This window comes from Planococcus citri, chromosome 1, assembly GCF_950023065.1.
Source record: "Planococcus citri chromosome 1, ihPlaCitr1.1, whole genome shotgun sequence".
NCBI lineage: Eukaryota > Metazoa > Arthropoda > Insecta > Hemiptera > Pseudococcidae > Planococcus > Planococcus citri.
Genome location: NC_088677.1, coordinates 57,690,846 through 57,709,637, shown reverse-complemented (window position 1 = coordinate 57,709,637; position 18,792 = coordinate 57,690,846). Strand labels below are relative to the sequence as shown.

The following is an 18,792-nucleotide window of genomic DNA, read 5'->3' as shown; positions in this document are numbered from 1 at the left end:
ATGAATAAATTTTCATTGACTCGACTGTGATTTTGTGTTATTAACGTTATTTCATGAGATTAAATGAAAGTGTTACTCTTTACAGCCTTACTGGTGGTAATTTATTTGAAATTTTTCCATTTTGAAACGAATTTTGACTTGTAATCATTCATAATTCATTCTTAAGCTGAAAAATTACTGAGTTATCAGTTGTTATCAGTGAATTTTCCTTGTCTGTGATTGGCTGAATTATTTTACATTCTCAAATGTAATTTTACATGTTATTGGACACGTAATAGTTATTTATTTGACAGTTATTTGACATGTAATGTCAAAAAAGTTATTTGACATGTCAAGGAACATCCCTGAGTAGGACAGAATTTTAAAAAAATTACGAGAGCAATTGGAACCAAAGCTATCCATATTTGAAAAAATTTTCAAACATCATTTTGTAAAATTTCAAATGCTCATATTTCGGGTAAGAAATCACATTCTACACGCATGCATAATACCAAGACCTACTAAAAAAAAAATCAATTCTCGCCCATTAGATGTCAACATTGAGTCAACAACAATAATTTATAAGATGTTTTCCTTTCTCAACAATTTGAGATCGCTGAACACCATAATGACAAAAAAAATACAAAACGAAGATTTACAGTTTTTTAGGAACAAATTCTGTGAAGACTGAAAATTTAAAATCATTTACCTCGGAAATCTTCCTTCGACCCTGCAAACGTATTCTTTTTGAACTTGTCTGTTTCTGATGTGAAGCTCCATAAGTCTAGCTTTCTTGGTCGTTCGGCCGAATAACAATAATCCGCTGGTCAATCTATCCAGACGATGAATAGTACGCAAATTCTTAAGGTTGTATTCTTTGGCCAATATAAATACAACAGTGTTATGACGATAACGTCCACAAGGATGAACCTATAACAAATCAAATCAGTGATTAAAATATAATCACTTAATCAGTGTCAATTATCTCACTCAATGGGATTCCTAAATGTTTGACTCATGAAATTTCAATAATTTCAAATTCCTGGCATTATCAGTTAATCATCTTTCCACATGCAAAAAAATAGTGGAATTTGCCAAAAAAAAAAACTTTCGTAAAACAAAGGTGTGAAGCATTATGATTTTCCTTCATTTCCAGAGGAAAATTTTCGTCTATCATCAAACACTTTTTTTCACGAGCTTCGGATATTTTTTAGTTAGATATTTTGATTTTTTGAACCCTCATTTACTGAATGAACTTTTGGTAAGTAAATTGCAATCTTGCACAATATGGCGATTTGGACATGGAGATCAACGCTGAAATTTCATCCCTCAAACGATTGAGGGCCTGAGAGGGGCTTCATGAAAAAGGCGCCTTGGTCAATTTTTTTTTGTTTTTTCGATTTTTACAATTCTGATGATAGGCAAGGCACCTATTTAAAATTATTGTTTTTATTTTATTAATTCAACCATATTCAGTTATATTAAAGTGTTCTTCCAGGGGGAAAAAACGAGTTGAAAAATGTTTGCTAATAAAAAATTTTTCAAATCGTTTTTTCCTAAGGAAGAACACTTTAATATCACTGAATATGGTTGAATTATTGAAAAATAATAATTTTAAATATGTATGTTCAGAATTGTAATAATCAGAAAAAAAAAATTGACTAAGGCTCCTTTTCCATGGAACCCCTCAATTATCAAATCCATTTCAAAATCTATTTTCTACGAGTTATTTCACACAAATTAAATCAAGCTAATCACACTCTAATAATAACAAAAACACGTGGTTACGTGTCAAATTGTAAAAGTATTGGCAGTCCTCTATGCCACTTACGGGAATGGATGCTGGTTTATTAACGACAACAATGTCTTCATCCATGTGAATTATATTAATCGGGTCTGCCGCGATTGGTACTTCGTGTCTGAAAACAATTCAAAAAAACCAAACGATGAAAAAAAGCAAAAAATGCAAGATTTTACATTCAAATTCCACAAATATAATACAACAGGATCATCACTTCAGCATTACTCAAGTTGATAAAATAATGAAAAACTCGGCAAAAAATCGTACAGACAGAGGAATCTCCTCAAAAATAAATTAATACCTAGTTTCACAAAAAAAAAAACTCGAGCAAACCCTACACTATGAAAATTTTCACCAACAACTTACATTTTCTGCAACAAACTACCAACAATGAAATACATCGCAAAACAGTCGAGAAATAAAGAGTAATTTATCGGTTTTCACGCCAAGCATTCCACTATGCAACGTCGTTACATTTTATCCTTCCCCAATCCTCAACCAGCCCATCATCTTTCCTTACCCTAAAACAGACCTTTCCACCCATTTTGCTCACAACACAGCGCCCAATTTAATCGTTCTCATATTTACATAACCCAACGACGTTGTCGTCGTCGTTGCTGCTAAATTAATAACCGATATTGGAAGAAATTCCACAGTACTTAACAAATATTTCTACCTCTCGACGACGTTTTGTGTGTACTCAGAGCTCGGGGCCTTAAATGCGTAACCTTTATGAAATATTGACAAATAAGATTAGATACGACGAACAGAATAGCGAAAGCGAAACGGTAAGAAATTAATCAAAGTAAAGATCAACTTTGCAATTGTTTTCAACCCTAACGTTTAACCTTAAAGCCACGAGAATTTCACGTCTCTTCTTCCTGTCTCCTCATCCCCCCTCCTTGCCTCACGTACGTACTGTAAGAAAATATCAATCTTGGAAACGACGACGACGATGGGTGGGTGGGTGCGCTCGTTCATCTAACGTGGTTAGGTAAGCTTTTCATGCAGTGATTTATTCTTCTCGTATTAAGGAAATGAATAATCATCAGTTATCAAATTGATACAACTTTCTATAGCTTTATAGATACCTCGTTTTGACTGCTAAAATAGAGAAGATGTGCCTAACACAACGTAGAAATGACTCATTCAGAAAATATTTTTCATCAAGGAGCATTTATCTACAATGAGTCAATATAGACTAATCTAACTGGCGTTTGATCAGAGATAAAAAAATTTCCGCTGAAAAACACCCTCTCCCCATCAATTAAAAAATTATCGCATAAAAACTTTAAACTTTCACTCTCAATCTACTAAATATTCAACGTTCAATTTACATCGATATACTGATAAGTGAAAACCCCATCAATCTACCGAAGTTCGCGTGTTTTCGCCACTGTCGAGCTACAAACACCGATTAAGGTGCATACGAAGAGTCGGTGCCAAGAAACCATCACCTATTTTAACGTATCATCTCGGCGATTAACTCTGTTTCTCTTTGTCTTCGAAATTAGACAGACGAGATGAACGAAATGAGCGACAGTTCAAGGCACATGGCATATATTTCAGCTAAATGCAAGCTGTACAGTAAAAATTTCACCGTTGAAATTCAACGGTACCATTTACGAGACGATTAATTCTATCGTCACGAAACGTTCGCGGCGTTAATTTCGCTAAGGACGAACATATTTCAAAGGTTTGTTTGTTTTACATACAGAATCACGGATGGTTGGACGTTAATACGTCGTCGCTCTCATGCACATAGAGAGTCGAGTTGAAGTATGTAATCGTTTCGAAACATTATATTTCGCATTCGCAAATAAACACCCCTTTTATGCCTCGTTTCCCAGTGTAGGTAATCGAGGTCGAAGTGTCTCCTTTTCATTGTCGTATTAAGCTATTTACGATCACTATGACATAATTTAAGCGGGGGAAGGTCTCAGCTATCCAAGAAAAATATTATATCACGAATATTACCTACGTTTTTTGGCTTGAAACTTGATTATGAAATGCCATTGAAAGGAATAGTGTTCGAGATTTTTCCAAGTTTTTAAAAATCTGACGTGTCGAAAAATCGATTCTGAGTTTTTTTTTTTTTTGTTTTCGATCAAAATTTTACGCTCGTTAAAAAGTGAACATTCAACTAATTACAGACCAGATTCGTATCTTCCAAGAAAAAGGGAAAGCGATTGAAAATGAATTCGGGAAAAATTTTGAATCCCTGAATTGAACTACTACTTCCCTAATATTGATATTTTATTTTTGAAAAAAAATTGTTGATGATAATTAACTACATTAGGGTGTACGGGGAGTGGTAGTACAATAATCGGGTACGACTAAGAAAAAAGGTTATGTGACCGTGTGGCCTATCTTCAAAATTGAAGGGGCAAAATACATTTTCGAAATCCAAGAGCCAAAATCTAATTTTGACAATGGGATAGTCGGTAGTACCTTTCGTGGTTGTGTTCGTTTTTATTTATTTTTAGCTATAAATTTCGTGGTTATGATCGTTAGGTATTTATTATTTATTTTTAGCAATCGTGAATTTTGATAATTTTATAAGAAAAAATTATTTTAAATAAGTAAGCAAAATGTTGTGATCCCTTTTTCAAGCAATAAATTTGTAAGAAAAAATTACGTAAATAAGTAACCGAAATGTTGTAGTCGTTTGTTTCTCATTTTCCCAACAAAAACTGACGTGAATTTTGGCAAATTCGTTTCATTATATGCATGGTGCTTTTCAAGAAGGTCCTATCGACAAAAAACTGGTTTTGAGAAAAACGCATTTTTATATTTCAGTGTTTTGCCATTTTGGTTTAAAATGATATAGCGAGCTCCGGTTTTTTTTGTTGAATAGAACAGGGTGTCTACTGGATTTGAAAAATCAAATTCCTTGCTATTTCCTTGTTTTTCCTTGCCATTTTCCTTGCTTCAAATTTGAGTTTAAAAAGACAACCCCCCCCTTGTGTGTAGGTACTCGTTTTGTAGGAAATTTCTTGACGTTTTTTTCAATCAGTTTCATGCTGATGGAACATTACAGAGAAAAAATTTGGCATGATTAAGAAAAAAATGTACGAGTATAATAACACGAAGACAACTAAAGATTAGCTTCACAACAATTCGACTTGAAAAACTTCTTCTTGGTACACTGAAATCAAAAATTCGTACTATTTTTCGTCGTTTTTGTGATTTATTCAGCTTTTAAACTTTTAAAATTGAATCTAAGACGAGAAGAGAAGGGTGAAGATTTTAACAATTTAGAGCAGTAAAATCATTATACTTAAGAAGAAGTTTCAACGCTAAAATTTCGTGCTTTTTGATATTTTTGAAAGAAGTTTCTCACTTCTCTTTGCTATTTTGTGCAGCATACTACAATTTTGCGTTTTTTGATTTTGAGGTAGTTACAACCCTGAAATTTTATAACTCCCAATTTCAAAGCGAAGTGAGGGCAAAAGCTTTTGAAAATTGATAATAATTCAAGAAGTATAAGACCAGAGTGTCTACTGAAACCAAAAAAGCAAATTTCTCGCTTTTTTCTTGCCTTCTTTGTACTGTTTTCTTGCTTTCAAGTATGAAATTTCGTACCCCCCCCTCATATTTACGAATATGCATAAATGATCTTCGCTACCCCCCTCCCAAAAAATTGTTTCTCAAAAGTTTATGGATCGAAGCCATGTTATTTAGGAAAAGGAGAAACCAAACCAGATTTTTAGAAATAAAAAATCGACATTTTAGGTATTAATTTTTGAAAATCCTTCATAATGACGAATGATTATTTCATTGAAATGAAAGCAAAATTACTGCTCGAGCGAAGCGAGAGCAAAAATTTTTCGAAAAAATTGGTCAAAAAAAACATAAAAAAACAACCATTTTGTAGGTATGTTTTATTTTACATTTTCACCGGAGCACAATGGTATCAAAAATTTTGAAAAGTTAGTGGTTCTGTTCAGAAAAAATGAAAAATTCGCACTTTTCAGATGGTTTGGGTGTTACGAGTAGTTCTGGAATTTCTCAATTTAATTTTTGAATTGTCAGAACAAAATGCTTTCGAAAATTTGTAATTTGAAAAGTAGGACAACATCAATTTTAATGAAAGGATTCAATTTTTCTGATCTCAACATTTTAAATTTGGTGGGATAACTTCAATTTTTCAGAGATTTTTTTATGTGAATTTTTTGGAAATTTTTTTGCTTTTCGAATGAATTTCCATACTATTTTCTTGCTTTCTTGCCACCCATGTCAATTTCTCGCTTTTTTTTTGCTTTCTTGCTATTTTCTTGCCGGTAGACACTCTGAAGACCATTATATTCTATTTGAATGTTTTTTTTTCAATTTTAACTTTTCACTTTCAACTTATTTAATTAAAGATTTGTCAAACAAAATAATTTAGGAAAAACAAATTAATTCAGCCCGAGTGAAGCGAGGGCAAAAGCTTTCGAAAAGTTATGATTTAAAAAGTAGAAATCAACAATTTTTAATGAGAAAATTACAAGAAAAACAAGGGAAAATGCAATATGAAATTTAAAATTCAAGAGGAACTTTTTTGAAAAATCCTTGCTATTACACAGAAATTGTCAAAATCCCTGCTATTTCCCTGCTTCCTTGCTACCTCAAGTGAAATCCCTGCTATTTCCTTGTTTTCCTTGTTTTCCTTGCCAGTAGACACCCTGTAGAAGCATCTTTCCACTATTTATTTCCTGCGTAGTAATTTTTTTTCCACCACCAACATTTCCATGGGAGCGCTTTACAAAAGAGACCTCGATAGGACCTTCTTGAAACGACAGGACCTTCTTGCGGTTATTCACCTAAAAATCGATTTTATTCCTTCTCAAACCCACCAAAAACATGAAATAGTCACTCTTGAGCAGTAATTTTCAACGCAGAATTCAAATTTTGAGTCAATTTTGCCCCTCGATCCCCAGGGGGGGGTGGTACCAAATTAAAATTTGGGGAAAATGTGAAAAAATCGAGTATAATGTCAAAATTTTGATACTTTGGGTTAAAAACAACGATTTTTGAGTCAATTTCCCTCGTAGCCCCCCAGGGGGGGTGGTACCAAATAAAAATGCGAAAAAATCGAGTATAGTGTCGAAATCTTGGTACATTTGGGCTGAAAACCCGATTTTCGAGTCAATTTTGTCCCTCGGCTTCCGGGGGGAGGGGTGTGGTACCTAATCAAAATTTAGGATAAAAGTGAAAAAATTGAGTACTTTAATGTAATATCTTTAATACTGTAGGGCAGAAGTTTCTTCCGCCAGCATTCCCCAAAACGACGAATATGAAAAATTATGCATTTTAGTGTATGTAAAACAACTGCGATCGATTTGCCCGCGGAAACCTGCGAAAATCTGTATCATCTCATACTTTAGCCATGCATGTGTGAGTGCGCACTCGATTTTTTCACTGTTTTCCCCAAATTTCGATTTGGTACCACCCCCTTCCTCCCTGGCGTGCGAAGGACAAAATTGGCTCGAAAATCGGGTTTTCAGCCCAAATGTACCAAGATTTCGACACTATACTCGATTTTTTCGCATTTTTATTTGATACCCCCCCCCTGGGGGGCTACGAGGTAAATTGACTCAAAAATCGTTGTTTTTAACCCAAAGTATCAAGATTTCGACACTATACTCGATTTTTTCACATTTTCCCCAAATTTTCATTTGGTACCACCCCCCCCTTGGGGTCGAGGGGCAAAATTGACTCAAAATTTGAATTCTGCGTTGAAAATTACTACTCAAGAGTGCCTTCTGGTATAGTTGTGATCAACCATTTCGGAGAAGAAGGTAATGCGCGCATTTTCCAGTTGCGTTTCCTAGCCAACTTCATATAGCTGCTGTTTGTGAACAACACCACATGGAGCGCTGCGGTTCGCACCATCTTGTGTAGAAAACGTCAAGAGATTCAAATTTCATGAACTCCTCAAAAAGGTCCAATCGGTCGATAGGACCTTCTTGAAAAGCACCATTCATATGTACTTTCAATATAAAAAATTTTCCAAAACGTCTTACATCCAGGTACTTGCTTTCCTGGTTCATTTGTGGTAAATGACACAATATTGACGAAATGTATGAAAAAGATATATTCCTGTAAGTGGTGTACTAGGCAACCAGACTATCACGTCAGAATTGAAAATCACATAGTAAAATCTACCAGGTTTTTATCGATTATCTCGAAAAGTGTAAAACTGAACTTGATTAAGCCGTTTTGGAAATTCTTCTTCAAATGATTTTTTAATTTCAAAAAATTGTGATGAATAAAATGAATGTGGACATGAATTACTACATACATCAAAAAATGAACAAATTTTGTTACGGTCATTTTTTTTCTTACTTTAAAATTTAAAAAGTTTTTGAACCTCAATTTCTGATTTGCTAAGAATTTTATTAAATTTAGAATTTTCGAGTTCCAAAATTGTTTAAATCTTAGGGTAAGAAAAAAAAATGATCTAAACAAAATTTGTTCATTTTTTGACGTAAGTACTTAGTATTCATTTCCGCATTCATTTTTTTCATTGCAATTTTTTGAAATTGAAAATCTTTTGTAGCCCCTTCAATTTGCAAGTTAGTCAATAAGTCATCATTTTTAGAGTTTTTGCGCGAAGCGCGAGAAAACTCTATTGTAATCACTTTTTCATAGTCGTCAACGTCGTCGTCGTCAACGTCGTCGTAGCATTTTAATTATTAAAATGCTAAGCAATATGCAAAAAATTCTGATGCCGGGTTCTTCGAATTTTTGGAAACCACTTTCCAAAATGACGTCGAAGAGACCCAAAAGTCGCCAATAATGACTCAATTATTGTCAGTGGTTCATAAAGAACCACTTTCAGGTGACGACGATCCACTGTTTGAATTGTTGAAGTCTCATTACAACCAGATAACCGATGTTACTTTAAAAACGAAGCTGCGCAACACTTTCTTAGACATAATAAAACAAATGGATATAGAAAATGGAAATACTGGAGCTATGTTTGAATTCTTACGAGAACAGTGCAATGCTAGCAACAAAAAGAAAACGTATACATATAAGCGAAAAATTTACGATGTTATAATGGCTGGAACGGTAGATGAGGACGAGTTACTTGACGACAAAGAAGAAAATGTTGATGAATCGACAAAAATTGGAAGTGTAAAAATTTTAAAGTTTGAACCGTATTGATGTCTACATATAGTTAGTATTTTGTTTTGTGAATTTCCGATTAAATCCATTTAAATAAATTTGAAAACAGCAAAAACTCTCTTGTAATCAGCGAATAGCTGATGGCTTGTTTAAAGTACATACTACCGACCCCCATGGTCAAAATTAAACTGTGGCGCTTAGTTTTTTAAAATGCATTTTGCCCCTTCAATTTTAAAAATAGGCAACTTGTTTATCTTACCTACTCGTGTTTTTTTTACTCGTACCCGGTTATATTCAAATCTGAAGTTTGTACCACCATTCCCCGGACACCCTGTATGTGATCACTCGCCGTCTCCGAATGTTTTTTCACCTTTCCGGGATTTTCCCAACAATATTCACAAAAATAATACAATTTTGGGTTGATTAAAAAATTGTGTAAAATGACCTAAAAAAGAGAAAAAAATCAGAAACGGTGTTCCCACTTCCTTAGTGATACAATAGTATGATAAATCATCGCCTGAACTTTTTCACAAAAACCTTTTTTCCCCTAGCAGTGTTGCCAACCCTATAGATTTGTTCCTAGATTGAGGGAATTTTGAGGTTTTTTTTGAAAATCTAGGGAATTTTTCTAGGAAAAAAATGTTTTTTAGTTGCATTTTCATGAAAAATGATGGAAAAATATAAAAATCAACTTGCGAGGCATTAAATGAATAAAAATAAAATTTGAATGATTGAGTAAAACTATCCAGCTACCCATTTAGATGTCACTGATCTGCTCTGTGACTGCTGACTGCGCATTCAATTTCATGCTTTATCCACTTTTGATAAATGAATCAATGAAAAGTAATAAAAAAATGATGACTTTTTCACACGAGACATGAAAGAAATGAAAACGTGATGAAAATTTGGATAAATGATTTAAAAAATGGAAAGATATTAGTTAAACCAAAAAATATAAACGTAGAACTCGTAGAAGAAGACCAAGAGGACGAGCGAAATATAGCAAGGAAATTCGTATTCGTACTTCACTCAGTCGCTCTACAGTCTATTTCTATACAAACGCTTCGTAGAGTAAAAAACCTGAGAAAATGGCCAAAACTCATGGAAAATTATTATGTAAATTCTGACAATTTATGCAGTTTTTTTTTACTCTGCGGTCTATGCGAAGTTTTGTTAGAGACTGTAGATCGAGGTAACAATACGCCTGGCAATTTTATACGGCATAAATAATGAAAAAAAAACTAGGGATTTTTCACCAAACCTGGGAATTTTTTTAAAGCTGAACTAGGGAGTTTTTGAAAAATCGGTTTGTAACGCTGCCCCCTAGAAACAAGAATAAATGGTATTTAAAAAAAAATTAGTGTAAATTTTAAAATTTGAAACCTCGGTAGATAAGTGATGGTTCAAGTCAAGGATCCAAAATTTTTCCTGTAGTTTTTCAAGGTTTCGTTTCTACAAAGAGCATTTTTTCGAAAAAATCGTGTTTTTTTGTTTTGCACTAATCATGCTAAGATTTCGAAAGATATCATTTCTGAAGCTGAAGAAATACTTTAGAACGCAGTGGTGTCAAGTTTTTGGTCATTATTGACAATTCAAAAATTCGAGATCGAGAAAAATGGGCAAAAACTTTTGAAATTTGAGTGATTTTCTGAAATGTGCAATATTGACACAAAATTGGCACCACTGGGCTTGAAAATATTTCCCCAGTTTCAGGAATGATAAAGTAGTGTTGCCATTTTTGAGAATTTTCTGATTGGCATTAGAAAAAAATACCAATATTTATAAATAAAATTAATAAATTATTATAATTTATCATTTTTGTAATCATTTCAAAATTTTTATTTTTTGGGCAATATTTTCCAATCGGCTTGTGCTAGTAGCTCGTTTCATCAAAAATATAAATAATTCCATCGTTGAAGTTTTCAAAAATAAAATTCTTCATTATCAGCGCCATAGTAACGCTGAAATAGAACTGTACTAATCAAAAAGAAAATGCTCCGTTATGACAGATGCTTGGTCTTAAATTTGACCTAACCATTGGTAATGGTATTTTTGATAAAGTATGAATGTATGATTCAACAAAAATAATTTTTAATGTTTTATATAAAAATATGAAATTTATTCTCGAAGTAGTTCGTTAAATTGCATACTCGGTTCGCCTTAAGACTGTTTGGTTTGTGTTCATTTTATATGGAAAATGAAAAATTTTAAACAGTCATAAAAAGATATAGAGCTCACGTGCAAAAACTTCATTTTCACTTGAAGAAGCTTACAGAAGCGGTGCAGGTTAATTTTTCTGATATTGAAGGTAGACATAATGAAGAACAACCTTAATTGTATTGTATATTTTTGTGATTTAAAATATCTGTGAAAGAAAACAATAAAAATTGGAGCAAAGATGAATGATGGATTGAACTTTCAAAAAAGTGCTTATTACTCTTAAAACGTATTATTCAAACTTTCAATATGCTGAGAATCACTTGCATGGACTTTGAAAATAACAAAAAATTTAGTGCTAAAAATAAAGGAGAATTATTTCATTGCTCACAGTTGTTTTTTCAGCACTTCTGTGGAAAAATTAGCTTTAAAAATTTCAAGTTTTCATCTTTCAACTTTTACCAAAATTGTAACCGAAATAATCAACATGAAAAAAAATTGTAACATTTAACCGTAACCTTTATTCATCTTTCAACTTTTACCAAAATTGTAACCGAAATAATCAACATGAAAAAAAATTGTAACATTTAACCGTAACCGACATTTTTTTCATTAAGGTTAGCATCCCTGGAATGGATGGGCATCATTTGAATGATTCAAACATTTCCTTATTTTTGATAATATTTCCAAAATTGGTAAATTTTGAGATAGCTCCTTCAATTCGCAAGATAGGCAACCAGTCATGATGAAGTTTTTTGTTCGTCTCCTCGAGTACTACTTACTTGAATTTTGGCACACGATTCTCGGGACACCCAGTATAGTTGATACAAAAATGTGACTTTATGAATTTCTCTCCGGCGTTAAAGGATTGATACGGCAACAGAATATTTAAAAAAGGAATGAACTACCCACGTGTCTCTTTTATTTTCGAAGACCGAAGACATTCCAATTCCATACCCCTCTCCACAACCTCTTTCGCAAAATGTTCTGTAAAATTGAAATCCAATCTTCTCAAAAATCTTAATGCTGACGATAGTCAAAATTTGGAAATTTTGGATCAATTTCAGCTTCGCCTCCACGTAGGGCTATTTTGATTTCGCGCATCTTAAAGAGAGGTAGAAAAACAAAATTTCCACCAACAATTCGTGAAAATAAAATGTAAATTTTTGAGCCAATTTTACTACACTGGACACACTTCTCAAAAGACACGAACACTACAGAACACCCTGTACACGTACCAAGAACACCACCAAAACCCTAGACCATTCAATAACACATTCCATTACAAACTACCCCAACGTAGGTACATTGTGAAAAGGAAACACTCGCACAATTTCAAGACCTTTTTAGAAAATTTCAAATTAAGTACATCCTCGAATCCAATTTTCACACGATTTTCACGTAGGTGTAGGGCAGGTATACAATTACACATATTCGAAGAAAAACGTGAGAAAATTAGATATTCCGAACGGTTATCGTCGTTTCGTCGTCGTTTACTTATCAACCACACAGATATGAACCTCGAGTCGCAGCATTTAGCTTATATTATTATTTTCGTTTACGCGAAATAATCCTCAGCCACGCTCGTTAGGCGCGAAAGTAAAGCCGTCTCGTTGGTGGTTAAATTAAACGAATTATAAATACCGAAATTAACGAGAAATTTTGCCTCATCGTCGTTTCGATACGCGAGGCGAACGCCAATAGACAGGGATGCGAAGAGCGCGCGGGTGCAGACAAAGTGACGGGGTTTTACTCGCGTTTGAAAAAACATTTCTCCATCTCTTCTGTGCCGAAGCCGATGCCTCACCCTGGTTTAATTCGCGGTGGTGCGCCCGACAAAATAAACTTCAAAAGATTATCCTTTAATGATGTAACAAGTAACAACGTTTCATTCACTTCGTTAACTTCACACGCGTTCTAGGTATTTTTTCCTCAGCAGCGTATTCGCTTTATCATTGTTACTCGTACTACATTGTAATGCATCGCCATTCCAAGCAAAGCAAAGTAAATCAACACCTTCGTCTGAGTAATTTATAACCAAGGCTAAGTTTCTCTTTCGCGATTCGTTTCAAGAAAATCTATCTGCCAAGAGGTGTAAACGCGAGAAAGACGAGTAAGAAAAAAAAAACCTTTACACCCCACCCTCCTTCCCCGCCTCATCTTCAACTACATCATCTCGCAGATATATACCAACGATTTTCAAACTGTTGATATACTATAAAAGCTCCTGGCGCCTCTGCGAATTTATAAAGTTTCGTTTTCGTTTTACAAAACATGTGTTTCGAAAAAAAAACCACTCCTACCCCCTTTATCTGCAGGAGAACGCGAGCGAGGATTTAATTAAAATTTAAAATCAACATTTTTCCTACGTTAGCAACATTTTCTATACTTTTTCTTTTTAGGTACTTCTCTCTTTTATCATTTTCACGTACACTATGTGCGCGTTCAACAACGTCAAAGTTTCAACTCGGCGTAAAGAAAAACGAGCCAGCGAAAAGTTTTACTCTAACTCGACGATTAATTAAAACAAAATTAAACAAAAATCTCGACCATTTATGAAATTGTTCGAATATCCTCTTCATTTATCGGGTATTTCACGGCTGAAACTTTTTCATAACGAAGTTGTCTCCTCTTTAATTTAACGCAAAAGCGTGTTTTCATTTCACCTCCTTTGTTGTGCTGCGCTGCTAGGTTTCTTTCTTTTGGTAAGTATTCGTCTTAATTGATATGTACATATACCCGAGCATTTATTCAAATTAATATACGAAATACGAGTACTTACAGCTTTGTAAAATGTCTCGAAAATGGAACCTTTTTGAAAGGATACATTCTTGGAGACACGTGGTATCCTCGGGTAAAAATGGTCAAATGAGTACCTTAGAGTCAAACCCAGAATTCTCCAAATTTTTCAAAAATGAGGTTATGATCGTTTTGGGTACAGTTAGTAGGTACGCATCGATTGCCATTCTTCGTTTTTACCTATCTGACACAATGACGCAGTCAGGGGGGTCCAAAGTACAGGGTCAGAGTCAAATTCCGAAAAATGTCCAAAATTTTCAAAAATGAGATTATGGTTGTTTTGGGTACAGTTAGTAGGTACGCATCAATTGCCATTCAACATTTTACCCCATTCGATACCATGATGGTTAGGGGATCCAAAGTACCGGGTTCGAGTCAAACTTTGAAAAAAATACTTCAAAAAAATTTTTTTTTTCATTCTAGTCGATTATAAACAACCTTGAGATACTTTCAACAGACTTGAATCTAGAATTATCCCTCATTTTATCATGCATTTTCGTGTATTTTCAATATTTTTTACAGACTTGGAGTCAAAACCAGAATTCTCCAAAATGGTATCGTGAATTACTGCTATGGAAAGACTTGAAAAATTTTTTTTTTTTTGTCAATTAGATAGTTACCCGAAGCACTATATATAGGCGAGATCAGAAACCTGCTACTACTGATTCCCACCTTTCATCAGTTTTTTGCGTTTTTCTCAAAATGGTGAAAAGTGGAGAATTCTGGGTTTGACTCTAAAGTACTCAAATGCCCTTGTCCTCGGATTTTTGAAATTTCGATTAAATACATACAATTGTATGGGTACCACCCAAAAAAATTCAATATAATCAATTGTTTTTTGTTCAGGATTTCAGCCGATGTTCTACAGTAACGGTTAGTAAGTGTGTGAATGAAGCACTGTTGGTACTATTCTCCGAGGAGGAGTTGAAAACATCGTCATTAACCTGCAAAGTACCAAAGTGCTACCAAAATTTTGACGAAGACCTCCAAAAACAACGAACAAAGAAACAGCTGGACCCCTTACGAGTTGAACGCCTAAAAAGTGAGTTAACTTTTCATATAATCAAATGTTCCTTTGATTTACATTAATTTATTATTAATGAAATACTTTCCAATGTACTTATAGAAGAAACGGTTGCAAGATCCGGGGATTCCAAAGACGTAATTAAAAAAATACCCATGGTTATAACCCAAAAACTTAACAACATGTCCAGAGACGGTTGAGAATAAAATGGTCTTTGTGATGATAATGCTCTGTATAATCTTGATTTTGTTTTTTATTTGTATTAATGTTATGTACTTACTCGTATCTACATAAATGTACATACTTAGACATACATTAAATCATTTAGTATCAATTTCATTTTTTTGTTTTTTATTCATCTATCTTAACTAGTAGTATGTACCTACTTATAAGTTACTAGTTTTTTTTTTTTTTACTAGCATGTATTTTCGTGTTACTGTAGTACTACTAGTTTTTGCACTAGTAGTAGAAAACTAGTAATATGAAAATACATACTATGTAGTAAAAAAAAACTAGTAGTATTTTTCTGAGTGGGAGACCCAACACTTTTTCACCACAAAAACCTTCCAATGCCTTCAATGACGAAAAATACACATTTTCTGGCAAAAATCATACTTCGATGAGTTTTGAACGAAGAAATGCAGATTTCACCCAAAATACGCATCTACATACCATGGTGTCCGGGGAATGGTAGTTAAAGTTTCAGATTTGGATACAACCGGGTACGACTAAGAAAAAAGGTCAAATGAAAGTGTGGCCTATCTTTAAAATTGAAGGGGCTACAAATGATTTTCAATTGAAAAACATGAATGCAAACATGAATACTACGTCAAAAAATAGACAAATTCTGAAATCTTGTTATAATCTTTTTTTTCCAACTCGTAAAATTTAAAAAGTTTTTGATCCACAATTTTCGATTTACTAAAAATTTCATTCAATTTACAATTTTTGAGCTCCAAAACCTTTTTAAATTCTAAAGTAAGAAAAAAAATGATCATAAGAAAATTTCATCACGATTTTTTGAAATTGAAAATTATTTGTAGCCCCTTCAATTTTCAAAATAGACAACTTTTTCATCTTGCGTTTTTTTTTACTCGTACCCGGTTATATCATATCTGAATTTTGCTTCACCACTTCCCGGACACCTTGTAGAGGAGATATGAGTGTAGCTACGTGAATTCTTTCAATTTTTCAGCTCCAAGGGAGAGATATTGATAAGAGAAAATTTGAAATTGTCATATCTTCAAAAGTTCAAACCTAATTCGAACACACAATTTTTTACTCTAAAAACATTTTTAGATGAGGATTACTTTAATTATTATTTTTTAAATTTCACATATGTGAGGGCGCATACGAAAAGGGTCCAAATGACCAAAAAAAAAAAAAAAGGTTCCCTGAAATTGTTGCAGGAACACTTTAAAAAGTTCCTACAACAATTTCAGGGAACTTTTTTTTTTGTTGGTCGTATCGTCCCTTTTCGTATGTGCCCTCACATATCATGACACAAAAAAGTCAAATCACAAATGCACGAATTCTGCATTACTTCATTAAATAATATACGAGAAAGATTTGTCAACTTGATAAGAGCGTAAGTTCATCATTGCATTATCACAGTGTCTATAGAACCGAAATCGAAGAAACACATTTTTGAGAGTTTTCTGAGCTTTTAAAGATGACCTACCATGGGAGGAAAAATTTGAAAAAATTCCAAAAATAGTACTCGTATAATTATTTGTATGGAAAAAAATTGTGAGCGCCCGAATAATAGAAGGCGTTTATATGGAATCAAAAGTTTTTATTCGAAATTCGTGGAAGTACGATTTTTTTTCGAGACAAAATATTTTGTCATCATCAATGGCATGATGGGGTGGGGGTGGGAAAAGGTACCCAGCAAACTTCAATCAAAATTTCAAAAATCCGAAACTCTCATATTTTGTGTAAGTAATTATAAAACAGATGTATTAATGTAAATTAAATAATAAATGTACTCACCTATGAACCATGTTAGCCAGGAGATCATTATGTTTCAGTCTATAATCGACATCAACTTTTTCATAATTTACAGTAAGAGATCCGCATTTGATGCATTTTTCCTACGCAAATACATAAACAAGTAAACAATTAAATTACATTTTTGCATAATTGGGTGAAAAATTAATTTTCCTGCGAAGATGAGATCTGCAGATCTACCGTGTCAAAAAAAGACAACAGTTTTCCATCGCGTGGGTTTTCTTTGAAGTCTTGGCATAGTCTGTAGTAGGTAAACAAAAAACCTTGAGGGAAATTTGTAAAGGATCAACTTTTTTTTTTTGAAAAAAATACAAATGTATTATATAGCTGTGTGTAAGTATTTACCAATTAAAAAGAATACAAACGAGTCCCTACCACTAAAGAAATTTCGGTTCATACTCTCTAAATTTAAAGCAGTCAAATTTCACTGCTTAGCAGTCACGACATTTTGCCTTTTTAAAGCAGTAGTTTTTTTTACTGCAAAACAGTGAAAAATTACTGAATTGGTCAGTCAAAATGATTTTTTACTGACCAACTCAGTAATTTTTCACTGTTTTGCAGTAAAAAAAAACTACTGCTTTAAAAAGGCAAAATGTCGTGACTGCTAAGCAGTGAAATTGACTGTTTCAAATTTAGAGAGTATGCCCCAGTGAAATCAAGAAAGAAGCAGAACAGAAATAATACATAAATGGGGCTTCCTGTTTACCGGTTGTATTATACCTACTTCATTTTTTCATTTTTTTAAAAAATGAATTGATACAGCTCAGTAACGAACGAGAAAAATTCTACTACTCAATACCTTAAACCGTAAAATAGTAGGAAAAGACGAACTAGAGACAGAATCCATCATTAGCTTTTGGAAACCTTTTATGGAATTAAAGTTTTCAAACTCCAAAGATTTGAGGTATCCAAATGTCACTCTCCTATTGAAACTAGTTTTTTTTTCACCTTACGGAAACGCCTCAGTCGAAAGATTGCTTTCTGAATCAACTAACGCTCTTGAGGTAGAAAGATTTGTACGTTTTTTGTCGTGGTAAGTAGGTCATTGTTTGCTTACTTCATACCTAGTAATAAAAATGTTGATATTAAATCAAATCATTTTTTTCTATAGGAAACACAATAGCGATTTCCCAAGCTAAAAACATTCGTGATAGGTATTGAAAGTGAACAAAAGCTGAACGAATGTCTTGATCATCTCCATAAAGCTGGCAATCAACGAGCGTACCATCAAGCTTGGTGCAAAAATACTGACAAAACAGATGTAGTTCTGTCGTTTAATTTTGCCCAAACCGTGCATTATCCGACTAGCCCGCAACAGCCCGGTTCGGCATACTTCAAAACATCAAAAAAATGCACAGCCTTCAGTATTACAGAGGAAAAACAACAAGTTCAAGTTGGTACTTATTTCAAATATACTTGTTATTTTTTTTTCATTGTACATACTACGAAAATGTAGCATTTTACTCCCGTTTACACACCGCGAAAATACACTTTTTCCTACTTTGATTGAAAAAATTCCTTTTCCATCTCTAGGGATGGAAAAGAATTCTTTTCCATCACACTGTGACGGAAAAGAATTTAGAACATATAGTCAATGTAAATTCTTTTCCGTCACAGTGTGATGGAAAAGAATTTCTTTTCCATCCCTAGGGATGGAAAGAGGAATTTTTTCAATCACAGTAGGAAAAAATTTTCGCGGTGGGTAAACGGGAGTAAATATGAGAAATCATTCACTTTCGTCTACTGTGTTGTAATATACTATTTTTTTCAAGTAGAATTATCTAATAGACGAAACAGATGACGTTGGGAAAGGAGCAAATTGTGTTGCGAGTATACTGCATTACCACCTGAAAACTTACTACCAAAAAAATCGACACGCTCGTTCTTTTTTGCAACAACTGCGTGT

General features: G+C 33.5%; 1 protein-coding gene across 4 annotated transcripts in view; it reads right to left on the bottom strand.

Annotated features, from left to right (window-relative positions):
• The window catches only part of LOC135833021 (uncharacterized), a 238,517-nt gene that overhangs the window by 6,707 nt on the left and 213,018 nt on the right, over positions 1 to 18,792 (bottom strand). For all 4 annotated transcript variants that reach the window (XM_065346621.1, XM_065346622.1, XM_065346618.1 and 1 more), the window contains 3 exons: positions 16,869 to 16,969; positions 1,811 to 1,898; positions 689 to 909 (listed from right to left, as the gene is read on the bottom strand). In XM_065346621.1, the coding sequence (XP_065202693.1) occupies positions 689 to 909; positions 1,811 to 1,898; positions 16,869 to 16,969 (410 nt within the window). The remainder of the gene's footprint in view (positions 1 to 688; positions 910 to 1,810; positions 1,899 to 16,868; positions 16,970 to 18,792) is intronic.